General features: G+C 37.9%; 6 protein-coding genes across 6 annotated transcripts; 3 read left to right on the top strand and 3 right to left on the bottom strand.

Annotated features, from left to right (window-relative positions):
* Positions 1–200: 200 nt before the first annotated feature.
* Positions 201–956, bottom strand: L201_006918 (uncharacterized protein; the record flags this gene model as incomplete). The annotated part of the gene is made up of 1 exon (XM_066222630.1): positions 201–956. One exon carries the CDS (start codon positions 954–956, stop codon positions 201–203), a length of 756 nt encoding a protein of 251 aa, XP_066078727.1.
* Positions 957–1,748: 792 nt separating this feature from the next.
* L201_006917 (uncharacterized protein) lies at positions 1,749–6,162 on the bottom strand (the record flags this gene model as incomplete). The annotated part of the gene is made up of 6 exons (XM_066222629.1): positions 1,749–1,949; positions 2,070–4,483; positions 4,553–4,958; positions 5,018–5,498; positions 5,558–5,812; positions 5,870–6,162. 6 exons carry the CDS (start codon positions 6,160–6,162, stop codon positions 1,749–1,751), a joined length of 4,050 nt encoding a protein of 1,349 aa, XP_066078726.1.
* Positions 6,163–6,624: 462 nt separating this feature from the next.
* On the top strand, positions 6,625–10,518 carry L201_006916 (uncharacterized protein; the record flags this gene model as incomplete). Its single annotated transcript, XM_066222628.1, has 19 exons — positions 6,625–6,832; positions 6,939–7,151; positions 7,207–7,311; positions 7,363–7,425; positions 7,481–7,702; positions 7,767–7,878; positions 7,940–8,112; positions 8,169–8,268; positions 8,322–8,362; positions 8,413–8,520; positions 8,568–8,630; positions 8,687–8,759; positions 8,818–9,033; positions 9,103–9,349; positions 9,407–9,446; positions 9,508–9,707; positions 9,768–9,804; positions 9,865–9,894; positions 9,977–10,518. 19 exons carry the CDS (start codon positions 6,625–6,627, stop codon positions 10,516–10,518), a joined length of 2,793 nt encoding a protein of 930 aa, XP_066078725.1.
* Positions 10,519–10,635: 117 nt separating this feature from the next.
* L201_006915 (uncharacterized protein) lies at positions 10,636–12,807 on the top strand (the record flags this gene model as incomplete). Its single annotated transcript, XM_066222627.1, has 8 exons — positions 10,636–10,686; positions 10,908–10,930; positions 11,025–11,130; positions 11,208–11,310; positions 11,411–11,616; positions 11,767–12,060; positions 12,179–12,232; positions 12,337–12,807. 8 exons carry the CDS (start codon positions 10,636–10,638, stop codon positions 12,805–12,807), a joined length of 1,308 nt encoding a protein of 435 aa, XP_066078724.1.
* Positions 12,808–13,299: 492 nt separating this feature from the next.
* L201_006914 (uncharacterized protein) lies at positions 13,300–14,512 on the bottom strand (the record flags this gene model as incomplete). The annotated part of the gene is made up of 5 exons (XM_066222626.1): positions 13,300–13,593; positions 13,907–14,113; positions 14,220–14,272; positions 14,352–14,427; positions 14,507–14,512. The coding sequence occupies 5 exons, from the start codon at positions 14,510–14,512 to the stop codon at positions 13,300–13,302; spliced, it is 636 nt and encodes a 211-aa protein (XP_066078723.1).
* A 443-nt stretch (positions 14,513–14,955) lies between these two features.
* L201_006913 (uncharacterized protein) lies at positions 14,956–17,065 on the top strand (the record flags this gene model as incomplete). The annotated part of the gene is made up of 5 exons (XM_066222625.1): positions 14,956–15,351; positions 15,411–15,602; positions 15,659–15,824; positions 15,881–16,284; positions 16,577–17,065. The coding sequence occupies 5 exons, from the start codon at positions 14,956–14,958 to the stop codon at positions 17,063–17,065; spliced, it is 1,647 nt and encodes a 548-aa protein (XP_066078722.1).
* Positions 17,066–17,263: the final 198 nt, after the last annotated feature.

The following is a 17,263-nucleotide window of genomic DNA, read 5'->3' as shown; positions in this document are numbered from 1 at the left end:
CAGATGCTTATAGACCTGTTTTTGTCTGTCTACTCTTATCTATTTTTCTATGTATCTAAATTACCCATCATAGCCTTGATTTGTTATCTAACATTGAGTATACGACCACTACAGAGCTGATGTACTGATATACAGTAAAACGTAAATCCTAAGGTACCGAAAATACAGTGAGAAATAAATAATACCACATTTACCAATTGTTATCTTTTCTGTTCCTCTTTTCTAAATTTCATCTTATCAACCAATTGTTCTAATAAGACATGTAATTCTTCTTGATATTCCACTAGCCAACTTTCATCTTGAGCATCAACATCATTATTATCGTCCTCGTCTTTATCGATATTTTGGTTTTGATTATTATTGTTATTATAATAAGATCCTTTTATTCTATTTTCTCCTTGAATAAAATGTTTAGGTAATTTGATAGCGACGTTTTTATCTATTAAATTCATATTTAAAGCACCTTGACAAACAATTTTTAATTGTTCAAAACATTTCAAACCACCTTGTGTACCACCTAAAGTAATTATACCTAAAGGTAATTTATTAAATTCATAATATAAATGATCTAAACAATTTTTCAAAATACCTGGATATCCCCAATTATATTGTGGTGTTATTATAATTAATCCATCCCATTGTAATACTGTTTTTGACCATTCTTGTATTTTTGAATCAATATATAATTCAGATAATTCGCTCAAGTTTCTAGGACGATGTGCTTTAGCCATTATAGGTTCTTCGACTAAAAAAGGTAATGGATGTCCAGGTGAATTAGTTAAATGTATGACTTCAACTTCCATCCTGTTAATTGTGTCTGAATTTGAATTTGATTTCAAAGTTGCTTTCTTATCATTATTATGTTGAGAAACAAGAGATTCGAGATATCTTGATACTCCTGCTGTGTTTGAATGAGTTCTTGTTGATCCTAATATAATTCCAACTTTGAACAGCATTGTAGGATGACTTGAAGAGAATGATCAAGGCGTAAAAGTCCGTGAAGGTAGACTGACGAAATTTGATGGTTCAGTAAACCGAAATACGCATATGTGAGTGTTGTATCAATACTTCGTCAGACTGAGGCAAGATCAGTTGGAAATGGGAAATGTTATCAGTCGAGATTGAATGTTAGCTCTATATATATATACCTTTCTCCTTGATCATTCAAACAGGATATGCGAGATTAAGATACTTATTATCCCCGAGGTCATCTATTTGATTGCTGAATATCGTTTTCGACTATATTCAATCTGACTATAACAGTTTCGGACCGTGCATTGAAACTCCCTCGGCTGCTTGTCTGAACATCATCAGTGATGATATTGGATCGCAAGCATCAATTTGTCGTTGTGTGAATGAATATATGTGATTGTTGAATGATGAAAGAGTCGTTATCATATGTCCGAGGTGAAGTGGGCGGCAAAGGTCGGGCATAAACCAAAACATTAATATTTCTTTTTTTAGCTTCGGCAAGCTTTCTATTTTTAGATCTCGTAATTTCGCCTGGAAGGGAACTCGTCAAAACTCATATTTGGCCATAGCTTACATTCAATGTTTTACAAACTGAACTCAAGAGCATAGACGTTATATGACAGGTTATATACTGTCTCTGCATTGTTCGGAACAAGACACTATATGATGATACAAATGCGAAAATATCTATCTATCTATATGGGAATGCTGGACAACAAACCGAGGCATACATATGAAGCGTGTGTCCCGGCCTTTTATCTATAATATGGAGTCGCTTATCGTTTACCTGTTATAGCAGCTAATTCAATCTTCTTCAACATACTTTTCAAATTCTTTCCACCTTTTTGACAATTTTCTTCTAACCAAATTTCAAATTTGTTTCTTATTTGTGATAATCTGTTTGTAATCGGTAATCGTTCTTCTGGTGGATTTAATAAAGTCGTAAAGAAATCATTCCATAAATCTTGCTGCCAGTACTGTTTCAAGAATAAAATGTCAGCATCTACATATGTGTTTGTGTTTGTGGATAAATTCGATAATAATTGCTGATTGCCTCAGATGTGTTAACCAGATAAAGAGGTGAACTATAAACTTACCCTTTTTAAAGCCATATCAATTTGATATAAATTATTTTCTTTATTTTGTTCAATTTTAATATATTTACCAAATAACATACAATAAGCAATTGAAGCTAAACCGAAATAATCTGTATGATAAGACCATGATTGATTATTTTGCATTTGAATACAATCTTTTTCATCAGATTTCCAATCTTCAAAAATAAATTTTTGTTTATCTTTTAATGGATATAAGTTCAGATCTAAGGATTTACCAAAATCAATTAATTTTATACCTTTTTTATTCCATCCTCCAGAAGAACCAGAAGAAGAAGAAGAAGAAGATGATGATGAATAAGAAGAAGACCATTGAGAATTTGATATTTCTTCTAAACGTATCAAACAATTATCAATTTTTAAATCACCATGTAAGAAATTTTTGGAATGTAATTCTTCAATGATTTTTAATAATTCAATTATGAAGAAAATACATAATAATTCTTCTAATCCATTTTGTCCAGAACCAGGTGAAATTCCGATTGAATTTGATTTATTCACAATGTCTAATAGAGTTCCTTGTGACGAGTAATCCATTAATAAGAAAGATTCATCTTGGAAAGCATACAAGTTTCTAGTTTTAATAATAGATGACAAGATTGATTGATCAATTCGTTCATAGATCCGATTCAAAACAATATATTCCCATATCGAACTTGGCTGTTCAACTTTGATAGCTAAAATTGATTTATCTTCTTGGGATTCTTCGTCTTCTGCATCGGAATCCTCATCATCAGAGTCTAAATCATCTTGCAGTTGACGTTGAGCAACATCCACAGATAAGAATACAGCTCCGAAACCACCTTCGCCAATCTTATCCTGAATTTCGAATTTCTTCCCTTCTAACTCTATAGGTAAGATATCATCTGCAGGAGCGACAGATGCACGCGAATTGGTACTACCTCTTCTACCTTTTGATTTGGCGTGCTTTTGTAAAGTACCCCATTTATCCGAAACGAATGATCGACAGTCGATGAATCCTGGCATTGACGATATTGGTGGATCAATCGATTTCATAATGGTATCAATGACTTGCTGAGATGCCGGATTACATGGATTTGGTATTGTGTTTTCTACCACATCCTCGTGGGAAGCGGTAACGAAATTTTCGTGCTCCGTTGTAGGTTCAACTGATCCTTCCCTAGCTGTATGCATTGTATCTCCATCCGTAAGTACCATTGTATGTGTTTCATTCACATTTCGGTGGATTGTGAAACCTTCAGGTAATTGGAATTTGGCATTTGCGTCGCCAGAAGGTAAATGACTTTCTGAGATTATTGATCCATCAAATTCTTTCAGCTGCAGAGGTGGTGATGGTGATCGTTCGGATTCATACGATGTTTGGTCTTCTGATTGGAGTATATGATTCTCGTTGGAACCTTGAGCATCGTTTGAAGCCAAATGTTCACTTTCACCTTCTTCTTCATCTTCAGCTACACTGAATGGTATAGACCCACCACCCATGGAAGAACGAAGATTGGTCATATTTGTATATTCACATGTTCTTTCAGTAATAGGCGTCATGGTGTTAATTTCGAATCTCCTCATTCCTCCTCTAGGTCTCTCTTCTTCTTCTTCGTGTTCTTCTTGTACGTCATTCAATGAGACTCGAGCGACATTTTCCTGTAATTGATTAACTGATCCTGCTGCATTTTCCGCTTCTTCCGCTTCTTCACCTTCTGGAACTTCTTGGATAACTTCAGCAGGACCTCTACCATATGAACTCTGTCTCGATAAAGCAGGAGTGGCGAAGAGATTTTGTGCAAGAGGTTGACGCTGTTTTGAAGCGGCTGAAGGTGTAGCTTGTACTGCATTTTCTTGATTTTCATCAGAAAAGATACCGAATGCTTTGGGTTGTGACGAACTTGCCAAAGGTGTCCTACTTGCTAAAGGAGTTTTTGCTGGAGTCTCACTGAAAATGTTAAATTTACCTGGTTTACTTGCTGAGGGTGGTACCGAATTTTCGTCGCTGAATACCGCTGGCTTTGAAGAAGAAGAACGAGAAGCATTCTCGTCGGTGAAAACCAGGGGTTTTACGACATTTTCATCGATGAATACTAGAGGTTTCGAAGAAGGGTTTTCATTGATTGGGCTGAATAATCGATTCGGTCCATTCTGACTTGCAGGTGTAGGCGTAGGAGGCACCATTCCTCCTGGAGTAGGTGCTAACATAGCGATTGATCCCGGTCTTGCTGGTAAAGGTGTTGGAGCACATTGAATGGGCTCCTCATCATCATCGTCATCAGAAGATCCATCTGAATCACTATCTGAATCTCGTATTTTGCCTCCGTGGATAGTTTGATCGAACATTTTCATGACTTCTAATTCAGCAAGTTTTGTGTTGACAGTTGGTGAAGGTGGTTTGATCTTCTTTTCTTCCGGTTTAGGTGTAGAAGCTATATCAGAGAGAGAGCAATCAGCTGATTAACAACTAGTTTAAGATGATAAAATGATTGCTGACTCACCACCCGGTTGATGCCAAGCTCTTTCCCAATCTTTTACTTCACCTTTCCATTCTTTTCCTAACAGACCCCTTTGTCTGGCCCTAACCTCTTCAAGACTCCATTCATCATTGTTCTTGAAGACGGCATTCCAGTCAAACATCCTTCTTTCCGTTTTCCCCGTCGCACTTTTGATTTCGGGTCCGTCTCTTGGACATTCCCAAGGTTTTGGAACGAAATGAGAGGAAGATTTAGTTGGTTTGGGAGGTTTTCTGGCGGATGGTGGAGCAGGTAAAGAAGGAATGGTCGTAGGGAGATCAGATGTATCATAATGTCTTAATGGATCAGATTTCAGTAATTCAGCTTCTGTTGGCGGTTGTCTTTGTCGTACAAAGACTTCTTCTGCTGCACGTATACCTTCGTTCTCGGACTGTGCAATTTGCAGTCAGCTCCCATGAGTCGACAATAAGAATCTCTTAGCTGACTTACTAAGTCCTTGAAGACTTCCACTTTTGGTGTCCTAGGAGCTGTCCTAGGTCTTGAAGCACTTTGAGGTAAAGTTTCACCTTTCCATGGAGTAGATTCAACTGTATTTTCTTTTCTTCTTGCATCTCTTGTACCGAAATCTGCCCATTCTCCTGGTGCACTATCCTCTGCTTTACCATTCTCATCTGAAAATATCTCTAATCTAGATCCATTTCCTTTACTTGTTGATCTTAAAGAAGGTGCTAGTTGAGTGACGCCTGCTACAGATGAAGAGGATGAGGATGCTACCTGACCTAATATAGATCTTCCGGGTGTTCTACTTGATGATGGATTTGATGATGAAGATGGTTCATCATCCGGTACTACACCTGAAGGAGGTGCCATTATCCTTTCAAGGAACTGCTTATGTCGATTTTTGAGACGTTCAAGTGGTGCTGCTTTACGTGCTATACCTATTTTATATATTTCATCTGCTTTTTTACGTCTATCACAGGGTTATTTAGTCAGTTTCAGCATAGACCATACCACTCAAGATGAACTCACCTTCCTAGACCTTCCAAAGCACTAGCCCATTCTTCATAGAACAGCGAATGTTTCGTCCCTATATCTCTAGATTCCAAGAATGCCCAGATTTCTTCCCTTCTTTCTATCTGTCGAGCGTACATTACCCATAATTTCAGATATCTTACATCCTGTGTATACCTGGCATCATTGACAAAACGTCTTGTCGTAGTTTCCAGTAGAGGTAGTAAATGTGTATCTGAAGATGGGTGATGCTGTACCACGAATAGTATATACCTGTTCAAATATTATAAGCTCTTCATACTAGCTGAAATAAACTGCGACATAACTTACTTGTTATAAACATCTAAAACATCTTGAATCCCATCGATCATATCTTCACCTTCTTTATCTCTTTTTTCAGCTTCTTCAATACCTTTTCTAAATCTTTCATGACCTTCTTGAACTACTTTATCAGCTGCTGAAGGTTCTTTAGCGAAAACATTTGATAATGTAGCTGCTGATCTTCCCGTGGCTAACGGTCGAATATTCTCCTTTTGTGATTCAATCAATGCAAAATCTGTTACTGGTCCTGCAGAAGATGGTGAAGGTGGTCGTTGTTGACCTGGTGAGAACAGAGATTCCATCTCTGAGTAAGCTCAATCACTCAAGATGGTATGGCGTATCGTCGGGAAATCGTAAAAATGGTTGTTGTTCATGCAAAGACAAAGACCAAAAGTAAAATCAGTCGCTATGTTTTGAATTGTTTATTTATCTTTAAACGCGTCGAACCGTTTGTTTGTTTGGCTCAAGCTTAAATATAGCGTGTTATATATGGGACTTATCACGGAATCAAATATAACATGATGTGGCAATATCCAATTTCTAGGGAGGATCTTTCATCTTTCTTCTAGCTTGTAGCCCCGCGTCATGAACACGTGTTATGACGATTGATGTATATATTATATATATGAACACTTAAACCTCCACTATGCACGACCGCTGACCTATAACTAGATAAAAGAGAATTTGAGGGGGATATATTTATATTTCTGGATATTTTGCCTCTTCTTTGTTATCTCATTTCTCAAACACCCGGAACTCTTATAATGGTGACGAAGAACGATAAGCCATATCATTTGCAAGATGATGATGACCAAGGAGAGGATGAAAGTATAGTATTACCTGCAGTAGAAGATGATCCAAGTATACCTAAAGATGAGAGTAAGAAAGATAAAAAAGAGAGAGAAGAAAGAGAGAAGAAAGCTGGAGTGAAGAGGGTAAAGGTTGGGAAAGTTGAGGTAGATCCGAATATAGGTAAGTGTATTAATCAGGCTGTCTGGGGCTGAGACAACAGAATAATGGTATATTGCAGCTAGGCCTGGAAGGAGGACATATTGTGACTGACAGAACCTTTTCACAGATTACGCAAATTTCACTTCGGACGGACCAGGTTTGGACTCGAGAGCAGTTCTAGATGATATGGGAATGATCAACATATGGGTTGACTTGAAGAAACCACTACCTGATTTACCTAAAGATTACGCTAGACCTGTAAAAGAATATGCCGTTGATAGAAGGAAAGGTGTAAAGTGTCCTCCTCTAAATATCGTTATATTCATTGTCGGATCAAGGGGTAAGCTACCACGTTACCTTTAGAAGGACATTCAGCTTATATCTCATATGTTTAGGTGATGTTCAACCATATCTATCACTCGCTTTGCATTTAATCAAGTCTCATTCACACAGGGTGAGAATAGCGACACATCCAGATTTCAAGGATTTCGTTGTAGAAGGTAACAAATATCTGAAAGGTAAAAAAGGTCAAAACGGAGAAAGTTTAGAAGGAAAGTTAGAATATTTCGACGTTGGAGGGAACCCCAAAGAACTGATGGCATACATGGTCAAGAGTAAGTTACCGATCTGCATTGGATCATGACAACATGCTAAATGATCTGTTTGTAGATCCTGGTTTACTACCTGGAATGGCATCTTTGACGAATGGGGATATAGGATCTAAAAGAAAAATGACAGCGGAAATGCTTGAAGGTTTTCATAAATCCACTTATACACCTGATCTGATCACTGGAAAACCTTTCGCAGCAGATGCTATAATTAGTAATCCACCTGTTTTCGGTCACATACATATCGCCGAAGCTTTAGGTTTACCACTGCACATGACTTTCAGTAAGTTGTGAAACAATCCGGACCATCACTACATTACAGGCTGACCATGTCCTATATATTACAGCAATGCCTTGGTCACCCACTACAGCCTTCAATCACCCGTTAGTCAATGTAGCCCAATCTAACGCGGAGAAAGGGTTAACGAATTATCTGAGTTTCGCACTAGCCGAGATGCTGTGAGCTGGCTCATGCGATACCGCTGTTGAAAGACCTAGCTAATAATTTAACTTCTGGCAGAACTTGGCAAGGCTTAGGGGATGTCATCAACTCTTTCCGAAGCAAGACACTGTTCCTAGAGCCATTATCGATGGGATCCGGTCCGTCAGTAGTCGATCGTCTAAAAGTACCATGGACCTACTGCTGGAGTCAAGCATTGATTGAGAAGCCCAAAGATTGGAAAGAACATATCGGTAAGCTGCTACGTCTGCAAGCAGTACTTCAACAAGGCAGACTAACACTATGGCAGATATCTCCGGTTTCTATTTCCTCGAGGGCGACCAAGAGTTTCAGCCGGATCAAGAGTTGAGAGACTTCTTAGCAGCTGGAGACGCACCTGTTTACATAGGGTGCGTATTGACATTCTGGATAGCCTATAAAGCTTACTGACGAAAAAATATAGCTTTGGCTCAGTTGTTGTTGAAGATGCAGAAGCAATGACTAGTGAGGTTTCACCAGTTCGAAGATCGGAACGAGGCTGACAGTGACTGCAGAAACTATTTTTGAAGCCGTTAAAGCAGCAAATGTAAGAGCGTTGGTCAGTGCTGGATGGGGAAGCTTGGGTGGAACAGATGTGCCAGAAAACGTGTTCATACTCAAGGGTGAGTTACCCACAAAGTGGTCTCTTCTGAGCTGACACAAGGTACAGGCAACATACCACACGATTGGCTTTTCGCTGAAGGTCGAGTCAGCGCTGTATGCCATCATGGTGGTAAGTCAACATTTGCGACGCATGGTAGCATTATAAATCCTGACAACGTTGCCCAGGTGCCGGAACCACAGCGATCGGCCTGCGGAACGGTCTGCCGACCATTGTTGTGCCCTTCTTTGGTGATCAAGCGTAAGTATCTGTGCGTTTTGTAGATCGCAGGGAGGAACTATGCTGATATCTCGATTAGTTTCTGGGGTAATATGATCCACAAAGCAGGTGCAGGACCTGCTCCAATTCCACAAAAAGCTTTGGCTACCGAAAATCTAGCAAAAGCTATTGAGTTCGCCACATCCGCTCATGCTAAAGCAGCTGCTGGCGAAATGGCCGATAAAATCAAATCGGAGTCTGGCGAGGTTAAGGGTGTAGAATCCTTCCATAGACATTTGCCATTATTGAACATGCGGTAAGCTAAACATTGACGTTTTCTCATGCCAACCGTAACTCAGACCTAATGACTACAAAATTCCTATAGCTGCGATGTTGACCCAGATCAATTAGCTGTATGGTGGTCGGATAAATACTTCCTAAGGCTGAGTGGTTCAGTTGCTGCTTTGATGGTCGAAAAAGGGAAGCTCGACTGGAAAGAACTGGAGGTGCATAGGGCTAAGGAATATGATTCGAAAAGAAAGGTATTGGATCCCATCAGTGGAGGGGCAACTGCTATTTTCGGTACAATAACAGGTTATTATGCTGGTATAGCTCAGATATTTTATAATCCAGTAAGCTCATCATCCTGTTTCCAGCAAATGAGCTTACAAACTGATACACTGATTTAGCCAAAGGGAATTATCAATACAACCACTGCTATTCCAAGAGGTTAGTCATCCAATTCTCCATCTCAGGCCATAGATGCCGATTGCTGATACTGCTTGAATAGGAATGATGAATATCGTTGATAATTTATACGAAGGAATGGAAAATATCCCAAGAATGATCGGATCAGAGGAAGTGAGAGAAAAAGGAAAAGTCCATGATTTCGAGAGTGGTGTAAAAGAAGGTGCTAAAGGGGTCTTTTACGGTTATTGGGATGGTATAACTGGTTTAGTGAGAGAACCTGTAGAAGGAGCCAAGAAAGAGGTATGTTCAGCCTTAAGATGACGGTAAAGGTCTATGCTAGCTAAGTTCATTCCATCTCAGGGCTTTGTCGGAGCTATTAAGGGCATGGGCAGAAGTTGTGAGCATAATGTTGCGCCTATTGTTGTAGCAGAACAAAGCTGACAAATGCATTAAATAGACGTAAATGTCACCGCTCGTCCAGCAGCAGGTAAGTCTCCTTAAAAGAACCAATATTGATCATCTGCGTATTCTGCCTAAGTATAGCTGACTGACCTCAATCTGTGATACAGGTATTATGGGCGCAATTTCTTTACCCTTAAGAGGAGCTACCAAAGCGTTCAAAGAAAGATTTGCGGCACCTCAAGAAATCGTCTTGCAACAACCTCGTAAATTGCTTTCTATCGAATCATTGAATGTCTTGAGCAAAGAAGAAAAGGAGAACCTGATCAAGAAGTTTGAAGATTTGACAAAGTCTGAAAAAGTCAAAGCTAGAAAGGATGAATTGAAAAAACGAGCTAAGAGATTATTGGAAGGTGATGAGACTGCTTTAGATGAAGATAACTCTGAATCTATGAAAAATGAAAAAACACAATCAGATGATACAGAAGATATCTCTCAAAACCTAGATGAAAAAGTCAATATTGATGTTAAACCTACAAAAACTGGAGAAGCCGAAATGAAGGTGGATACTGTCAATCAGGATCTTCCACAAAGTCAAAACGATGCAGAGAAACCGAAAGAAGAAGGTAAGAAAATGACAGAAGCTGAAGAGGCTGAACAGAGGGGATATGAAAGGGCTATGAGAGAGATGAGGGAGAGAGAGGGTAAATGATTAATTTGTATCATACAGGTTTAATTTCGCAGGCAAGAAGGGTTACTGTATTATTATCAACTTCAGTGTTTTCGGGAAATTGTATTCTTATATGCATATAAATTGCTTGAGGGACAAATGAAGTGTTTCTGTTTCTTATGTGTCTTTCATGCTCTTCAGTGTTCAATCGTACGTAGCACAGCAACTTCTTTGACTCGATGATGGCTTCTTGATAAAGATAACTGGGTGGCAAAAGCCGAGAATCCAAGTGGACCACTTCCACTTTTGGTATTTCACTCGTACTCGTTAGAACAGGACGTTTATTGGCGACTGACTCTGTTGAGATTAGAATGAAGCGCTCTTGACCTTATCTCGAAGCTAAAACTTAGTATCCACATAATCCAACATAGGTCTCAGACTATAGGCTCGATATGTAAGTGATGATTAGTTTATAAATGGGTTGACGTTTGTTTGGAATTTAACTTGACTAATAATGTATGTATAATTCTTTCGTTCGGTAATTTCAGGTCATCCGAAAATTCCTCTAAATCTCCTCAAAGGGATGATGTTGATAACCACAATGACTCTTCGAGCGACTCATCATCATCGTCATCTTCTTCTACTTCTGCTTCTGTAAGTTCTTCTTACCTGGATATGGATATACAAGGAAAAGCAACTCATACTAATATATAACATCGTTGTGAATTTAGTCTTCTCTGAGAGGCAGTACTACCAATAAGGATAGTAATGATGATAACAATGACGAAGGGAATGATTTGAAAAGAGTAGCTAAGTTGATTAAATCTGGTAAAGGTTAGTACTAGTATTTTATGTGTATATCTTGATATTATAGTGACTTTATTATTCATTCTCGCTTGCTTATTTGCTCAATTATTATGACCATGATTTTTAGCCAAAAATATAATTTTCTTACTTGGAGCAGGAATATCAACTTCAGCAGGAATACCAGATTTCAGATCACCTAAAACTGGATTATATAGTAATTTACAAAAATTAAATTTACCTTTTCCTGAAGCTGTTTTTGAATTGGGTTTTTTTCAAAAAAATCCTAAACCATTTTGGATTTTAGCTAAAGAGATTTATCCTGGTAAATATTATGTGAGTTTTTAAAATCCTATATTTCTTTCATGTTTATTTGATATTCCTTTATAAAAACAAAAATTGAAGATGAGTCGCTCACGGAATCTTCGATTTCTTGGTGTATATGTATATGTAAAATATGTATTGTGGGGATCTGAATGTAAATAGCCTACACCAACACATTATTTCTTAAACTTATTGAACCAACAAAAAGTTCTAAAAAGAGTATTCACACAAAATATAGATACATTAGAAAGTTTAGCAGGATTACCTGAAGATTTAATCGTTGAAGCACATGGTAGTTTTTCAACTGCACATTGTTTATCATGTAAAACTTCTGTAGATAAAGAAAAGATTTTAAAAGGTGGTGTGAGGAATGGTGAAGTTGTTAAATGTGATAAAGAATTACCTGCAAAAGGAAAAGGAAAAGATAAACAACTTTGTGGTGGTTTAGTTAAACCTGTAAGTTCTTGTTACTCTTTTCAATCGTGTTCCCATCCATGTGCATGTACAGCGTACAAATCAGGAATGCAGATGATAATGGATAAGATACTGATCCTCGTGAATACCTCACAAACAGGATATCGTATTTTTCGGTGAAAATTTACCTGATCGATTCTTCAAACATCTACCTGTAAGTTTATTATCTCATATCATCACATTCAATACACCGCTTAAATACGTTTCAGTTTAAACAACAAATATCAATCAACTAAAAACATTATTTTTTGTTCATAGGATTTCAAGACATGCGATTTATTGATAGTTATTGGAACTTCATTACAAGTACAACCATTTGCTTCATTGATAGGCAAAGTACCATTAAATTGTCCTAGATTATTAATTAATCGTGAATCTGTTGGACCATTCCAATCATCTGGTGGTTACAATAAAAGAAATAATTTAAGAAATATGTTTTGGGAAGGTGATGCAGATAAAGGTATAAATGAGCTGGTTAAACATCTAGAATTGGAAAATGAATTTATTGAATTAATTGAAAATGGGAATAATAATCTAAAGAAACATTATAAAGATTTAGAAAAATTGGAAACTCCATCAAAACAAAAGACTCGAAAAGATAATATTGGTAAGAAGATTCAGAGAGAAACTGAAGCTGTTAAAGGTGTAGTAGGCGAAAGTGATAACAATGAGGACACGAGTGATACAGATGATCTAGAAAATACTATCAGACAAAAGTTGAAATTGTAGTCAGATGTCCACAGAGTGTTTTTTCCCTTTGTTTTTCGGATTGTGGAGAGATATCGATATTTGATGTGAAGGTTGTTCCTGCAAGATTTTATCGTGGCATGTTGTAACATTATTGTAACCATATATATTAATGTAGAACATGCAATATCATATATCATTAAAAAATCGAATTAAAGGGTATATAATGAAGAAAGAAATCCGTAAGATTGAATTCGTGAATGAAGTATATATAAGGTACAACTTGTTTGAATTGGTTGTGTATATAGTTTTGTTGCGTAACTGATAATATGATAAAATGGGTTACCTCCTCGCCAGATGTAGCCTTCGACGAGAATATATTGGCTATTAAATCTTCCTCTTTTCTTCTCCTCCTTCTTGTATTCCAAATTGAGTTCACTTGAAGTATTATTGCTTCTTTCCTTTCATTTCAACCTAGATACCCAGATCAACCTCAAATAAAGATTCGATTCTAGCTAATCTGATTTAATCTTATTACAAAATCACACATTTTTTCAATTTCCCTTTACCTCCACTACCTCTCTTTATAGATTCTCTTAAAGCAGCATCAAAAACTTCTTTAACACCCCAATTTTCTTTTGATGAACATTCTAAATATCTTTTCGCACCAATTTCTTTTGATATTTTTTCACCTTCAATTGATGTAATTGGTTTTGTACCTTGTGCAGCCATTAATGATTGTGTTTGTGAATCTGAACGTAAATCTGTTTTCGTACATATTAATAAAATTGGAACGTTTTCACAAAAATGTGCCATTTCTGGATACCACTGTTCATAGTGAGTTGAATTTAATAATTTAAATTTAGTTGAGTTGAATCAATCGCATTATGTTTGGGTTGGGTGAAGAAAGAATGAAGTGTTGATATATTGATGAATGATTGAGAATTGGTTATCGGGTGAGTAGATGAAATTGATTAATCAGTTAGCATAATCTCGTCTAATGACATTCATGATCACTCCAATATCCTTTCCCTTCTTCGACACCTTCCATATCGCCTATTGTGTGGTATACCCCATATACTCATTTAATTCCCTTGCTTTCCACCTAACAACACATCTCCGCAAGGACCTCATTACTCACTTTATCCTGTACATTCAATAAACTTGGTCTGTGATTACAAGCGAAAACAATCAAAATAACATCCGTATCATTATAACTCAAAGGTCTTAATCTATCAAAATCTTCTTGTCCTGCTGTATCCCATAAAGCCAATTCGATTATTTTCGTTGGATCATTAGGCGATGGCACCATCGTTATAAGGTTTTCGAATACTGTTGGTACATATTCCTGCGTCCCATTTTACCCATTAGCATACTGATATAATTATATAAGTCGACCACATCTCCGTACTTAGGATCACACGATGACTCTAATGGAAGCATTCATTGCTTACCTCTGGGAAACGGTTTTCTGCATATACCGTCAATAAACATGTTTTACCGCAACCTATGTCAATGAGTTAATCCGCAGCTTCTTGTGAGGTTGCAATAAACCTCCCTCATGCCCTTTACAGCTGGAAACTCACCACCATCACCAACTACTACCAACTTCTTCTTCAAATCTGGCCTTCTGGTAGGACCAGCGTTATTGTCATCGTAAGTCTGTGCGATCAGATTTGGGTTTCAGCAAAGTAACACAATCGAGTGACCTCTACAGATTGCGAGCAGACATCCGACTCACCGACATCTTGATTTTCCAGCCCGAGAGTATCTAGTGCGCTATTGCAATGTTGTGTTTGATATTGTATATCTCATGTATTTTATCATGTTTTGATTTCAATGTAAATATAAATCCTGATTATATTATTGTCATTACAAAGAACAAACGCGTGAGAGGTCAAAGCGCGTGGTTTCATATGTTTATATTACACGTGGGAATAGACATGAGACGGAATCAAATGTATCAATCTCGTTATCACCAAATTTACGCTGTTCCCTCCACATTCCTCTTTTTGGTTGTACTGTTTGCAAAATTTGTAAATTATAAATTTCCCACTTTCAAACACATTTAGCTTTTCACTTCTCCTCTCTTCATTTACGATTCGAGCCATAAAAAGCTAGCCTTCATCAAGGCAACTCCACTATCTTTTGAAATGTTGATATCTTGATAATCATTCTTGCTTTGACAAGATGATGCTTGTATCACCTCGTCTAATCACTACAGATATTAACACTTTTACCCATTCTTTGGATAATAATATACCTTATGGTACACCTATCATTGATCCGGCATTATGTTCACCTACACTCAAACTAAATGCTGAACGGGAGGTTAAATCACCTTCCCCTGAACCTGAACTTGAATCTCAAAATGATGAAGAGGATGAAGAGGAAGATGAATACCAATCACAACCAAAAGCATCTTCTTCAAGACCCGCCAGACCAAGATTAGGATCAAGATCAAGGTCAATATCCGCACCTGCTTGTAGAACTGAAAGAAAGTTTATATGCAATCACCCAGGTTGTGATAAAGCTTATTTCAAACCTTCAAGATTGGCTGAACATGCCTTGACTCATACAGGAGAGGTAAGTTAGATTTCGGTATTACGTGCGACTATTAAGCTAATGATGCTACTCTTTCTTAGAGGCCTCACAAATGTACAGAATGTGGTCAATCCTACCTTCGTGCCTCACATCTTACAGCACATATGCGAACTCACCTTCCATCCGAAGCCAGACCTTTCACTTGTGAAAGAGATGGATGTGGAAAATCTTTCTGGACTGCTACTCATCTGAAACGACATGAAAATATGCATGATAGAGCGGAGGTGTATCCTGTAAGTTTTGCAGTTGAGTATAACACTAGATCTGTGAGCTGACCTGATTTTTCTAGTGTGCTATATGCGAGGAGACCTTCACCAAAGCTCATTTACTCCGAGAACACGTTACTCTTGCTCATATGCCAGAAGGTACCAAACCTTTCGCATGCACTCACGAAGGATGTGATGCAAGTTTCAAGATGAAAGCGCATTTGAAAGCTCACGCAAAGACTCATGATGGTAAATTCAGCTTCTTCTTCGCCCAGAACTCCGAAAGCTGACCAACCCTTTCGTAGCCAAACGATATACATGTTCTCACCCCTCTCATGGCGACGACTTTCCTTCATTCCCTGTATGGTCTGCACTTCAGACTCATATACATTCAGCTCATCCACCCATCTGTCCACATGCAGAATGCAGCGGTCGAGTATTCAAGAATGTCTCGCGCCTCAAAGATCATTTAAGAGTTCATGCTGAACAAGCAGCGGACAAGGCAGCTTTGTTGGCTAAACAACCTGAAGGTGAACTACCACAAATCATTTCTGATGGTTTATCCAGAAGAGCTAAAAGACGGAGAATCAGTGAATTAAACAATCCTGATTCAGGTGGTTCTAGTCCTAAACTACAACGTGTCATGTCTGGTGATGCAGGTAAAGATTGGTGGTGTGATGAAGATGGATGTGAAAAGAGGTTCAAAACTGTAAGTGCCCTTCTTTCGTAAACCATTGAAACTTTTTGTCCCATTCTTGTCATCTTACCCTTTCGCTCTGCGCAAATGATTATAAACTGAAGTCGCGACCGATCATCCGACTTCTTTACCAAACGGAGAGTTCCTCGGGACAATCGTGTTTGGTGAAGATGCTTGGATGTTCACAACATGTGCTATTGACTTCATGCACCACCCTCTGATGCGCTCCAACCTTTTAAACCTGTTTCTTTCATAAAAATGACAGACAATTGAATTTAGCTAATGCTTTGTTTGGCTAAAACAGAAATTTGCTCTTGAATCACATCGAAAAGCTGTTCATCTAGCACTTCGACCTCACATTTGCCCAATTGAAGGGTGTGATAAAGCTTTTCCGCATAAATCCAACCTCACAAGACATATTGCTACTCATTCACGATCGTCAACGCCTTCAGCTGATAAAGAGGATGGTAAAGCGAGTGGTTTAGCAGGAAAAGTTAAAGAATTGAGAAGATTTGGATGTCCTGCTCATGCCTTTGCGGAATTCGCTGGTCTGTCGTCGAGTAATACTCAATCACAACCTGTTGAATTTGGTGGTGCAACTGTACAAAACGAAACTCAGGTGGTGGTCGATGTTGAATATATCCCTTCAGCCGAAGAATTGGCTGATCGATGTCCAATGCGATTCTGGAGAGTTTATGATATAAGAAGACATCTTAAAGCTGAACATAGTATAGATTTAGAAGATATGGAAGTTCGGAGATTACTATTATCTGATGGACAGACTGGTGAATGATAGATAAATAGATTACGACTTATGATAACTAATGACATTACTCGTTCATTGTATATTCAAGTTCAATATCAATACTTTGTTGCCATATGTATAATCGGATAAGGGCTTTGCTGTCCAAGGTATAACATAATGCATGATATATTTGCTTTCTTACATGAATTTGCTGCAGATAGACACATTTAACTTCGTTCTGGTGGA

Source organism: Kwoniella dendrophila, chromosome 9, assembly GCF_036810415.1.
Source record: "Kwoniella dendrophila CBS 6074 chromosome 9, complete sequence".
NCBI lineage: Eukaryota > Fungi > Basidiomycota > Tremellomycetes > Tremellales > Cryptococcaceae > Kwoniella > Kwoniella dendrophila.
The sequence above is the reverse complement of the archived record's forward strand: the minus strand, read 5'-3'. Positions and strand labels throughout refer to the sequence as shown.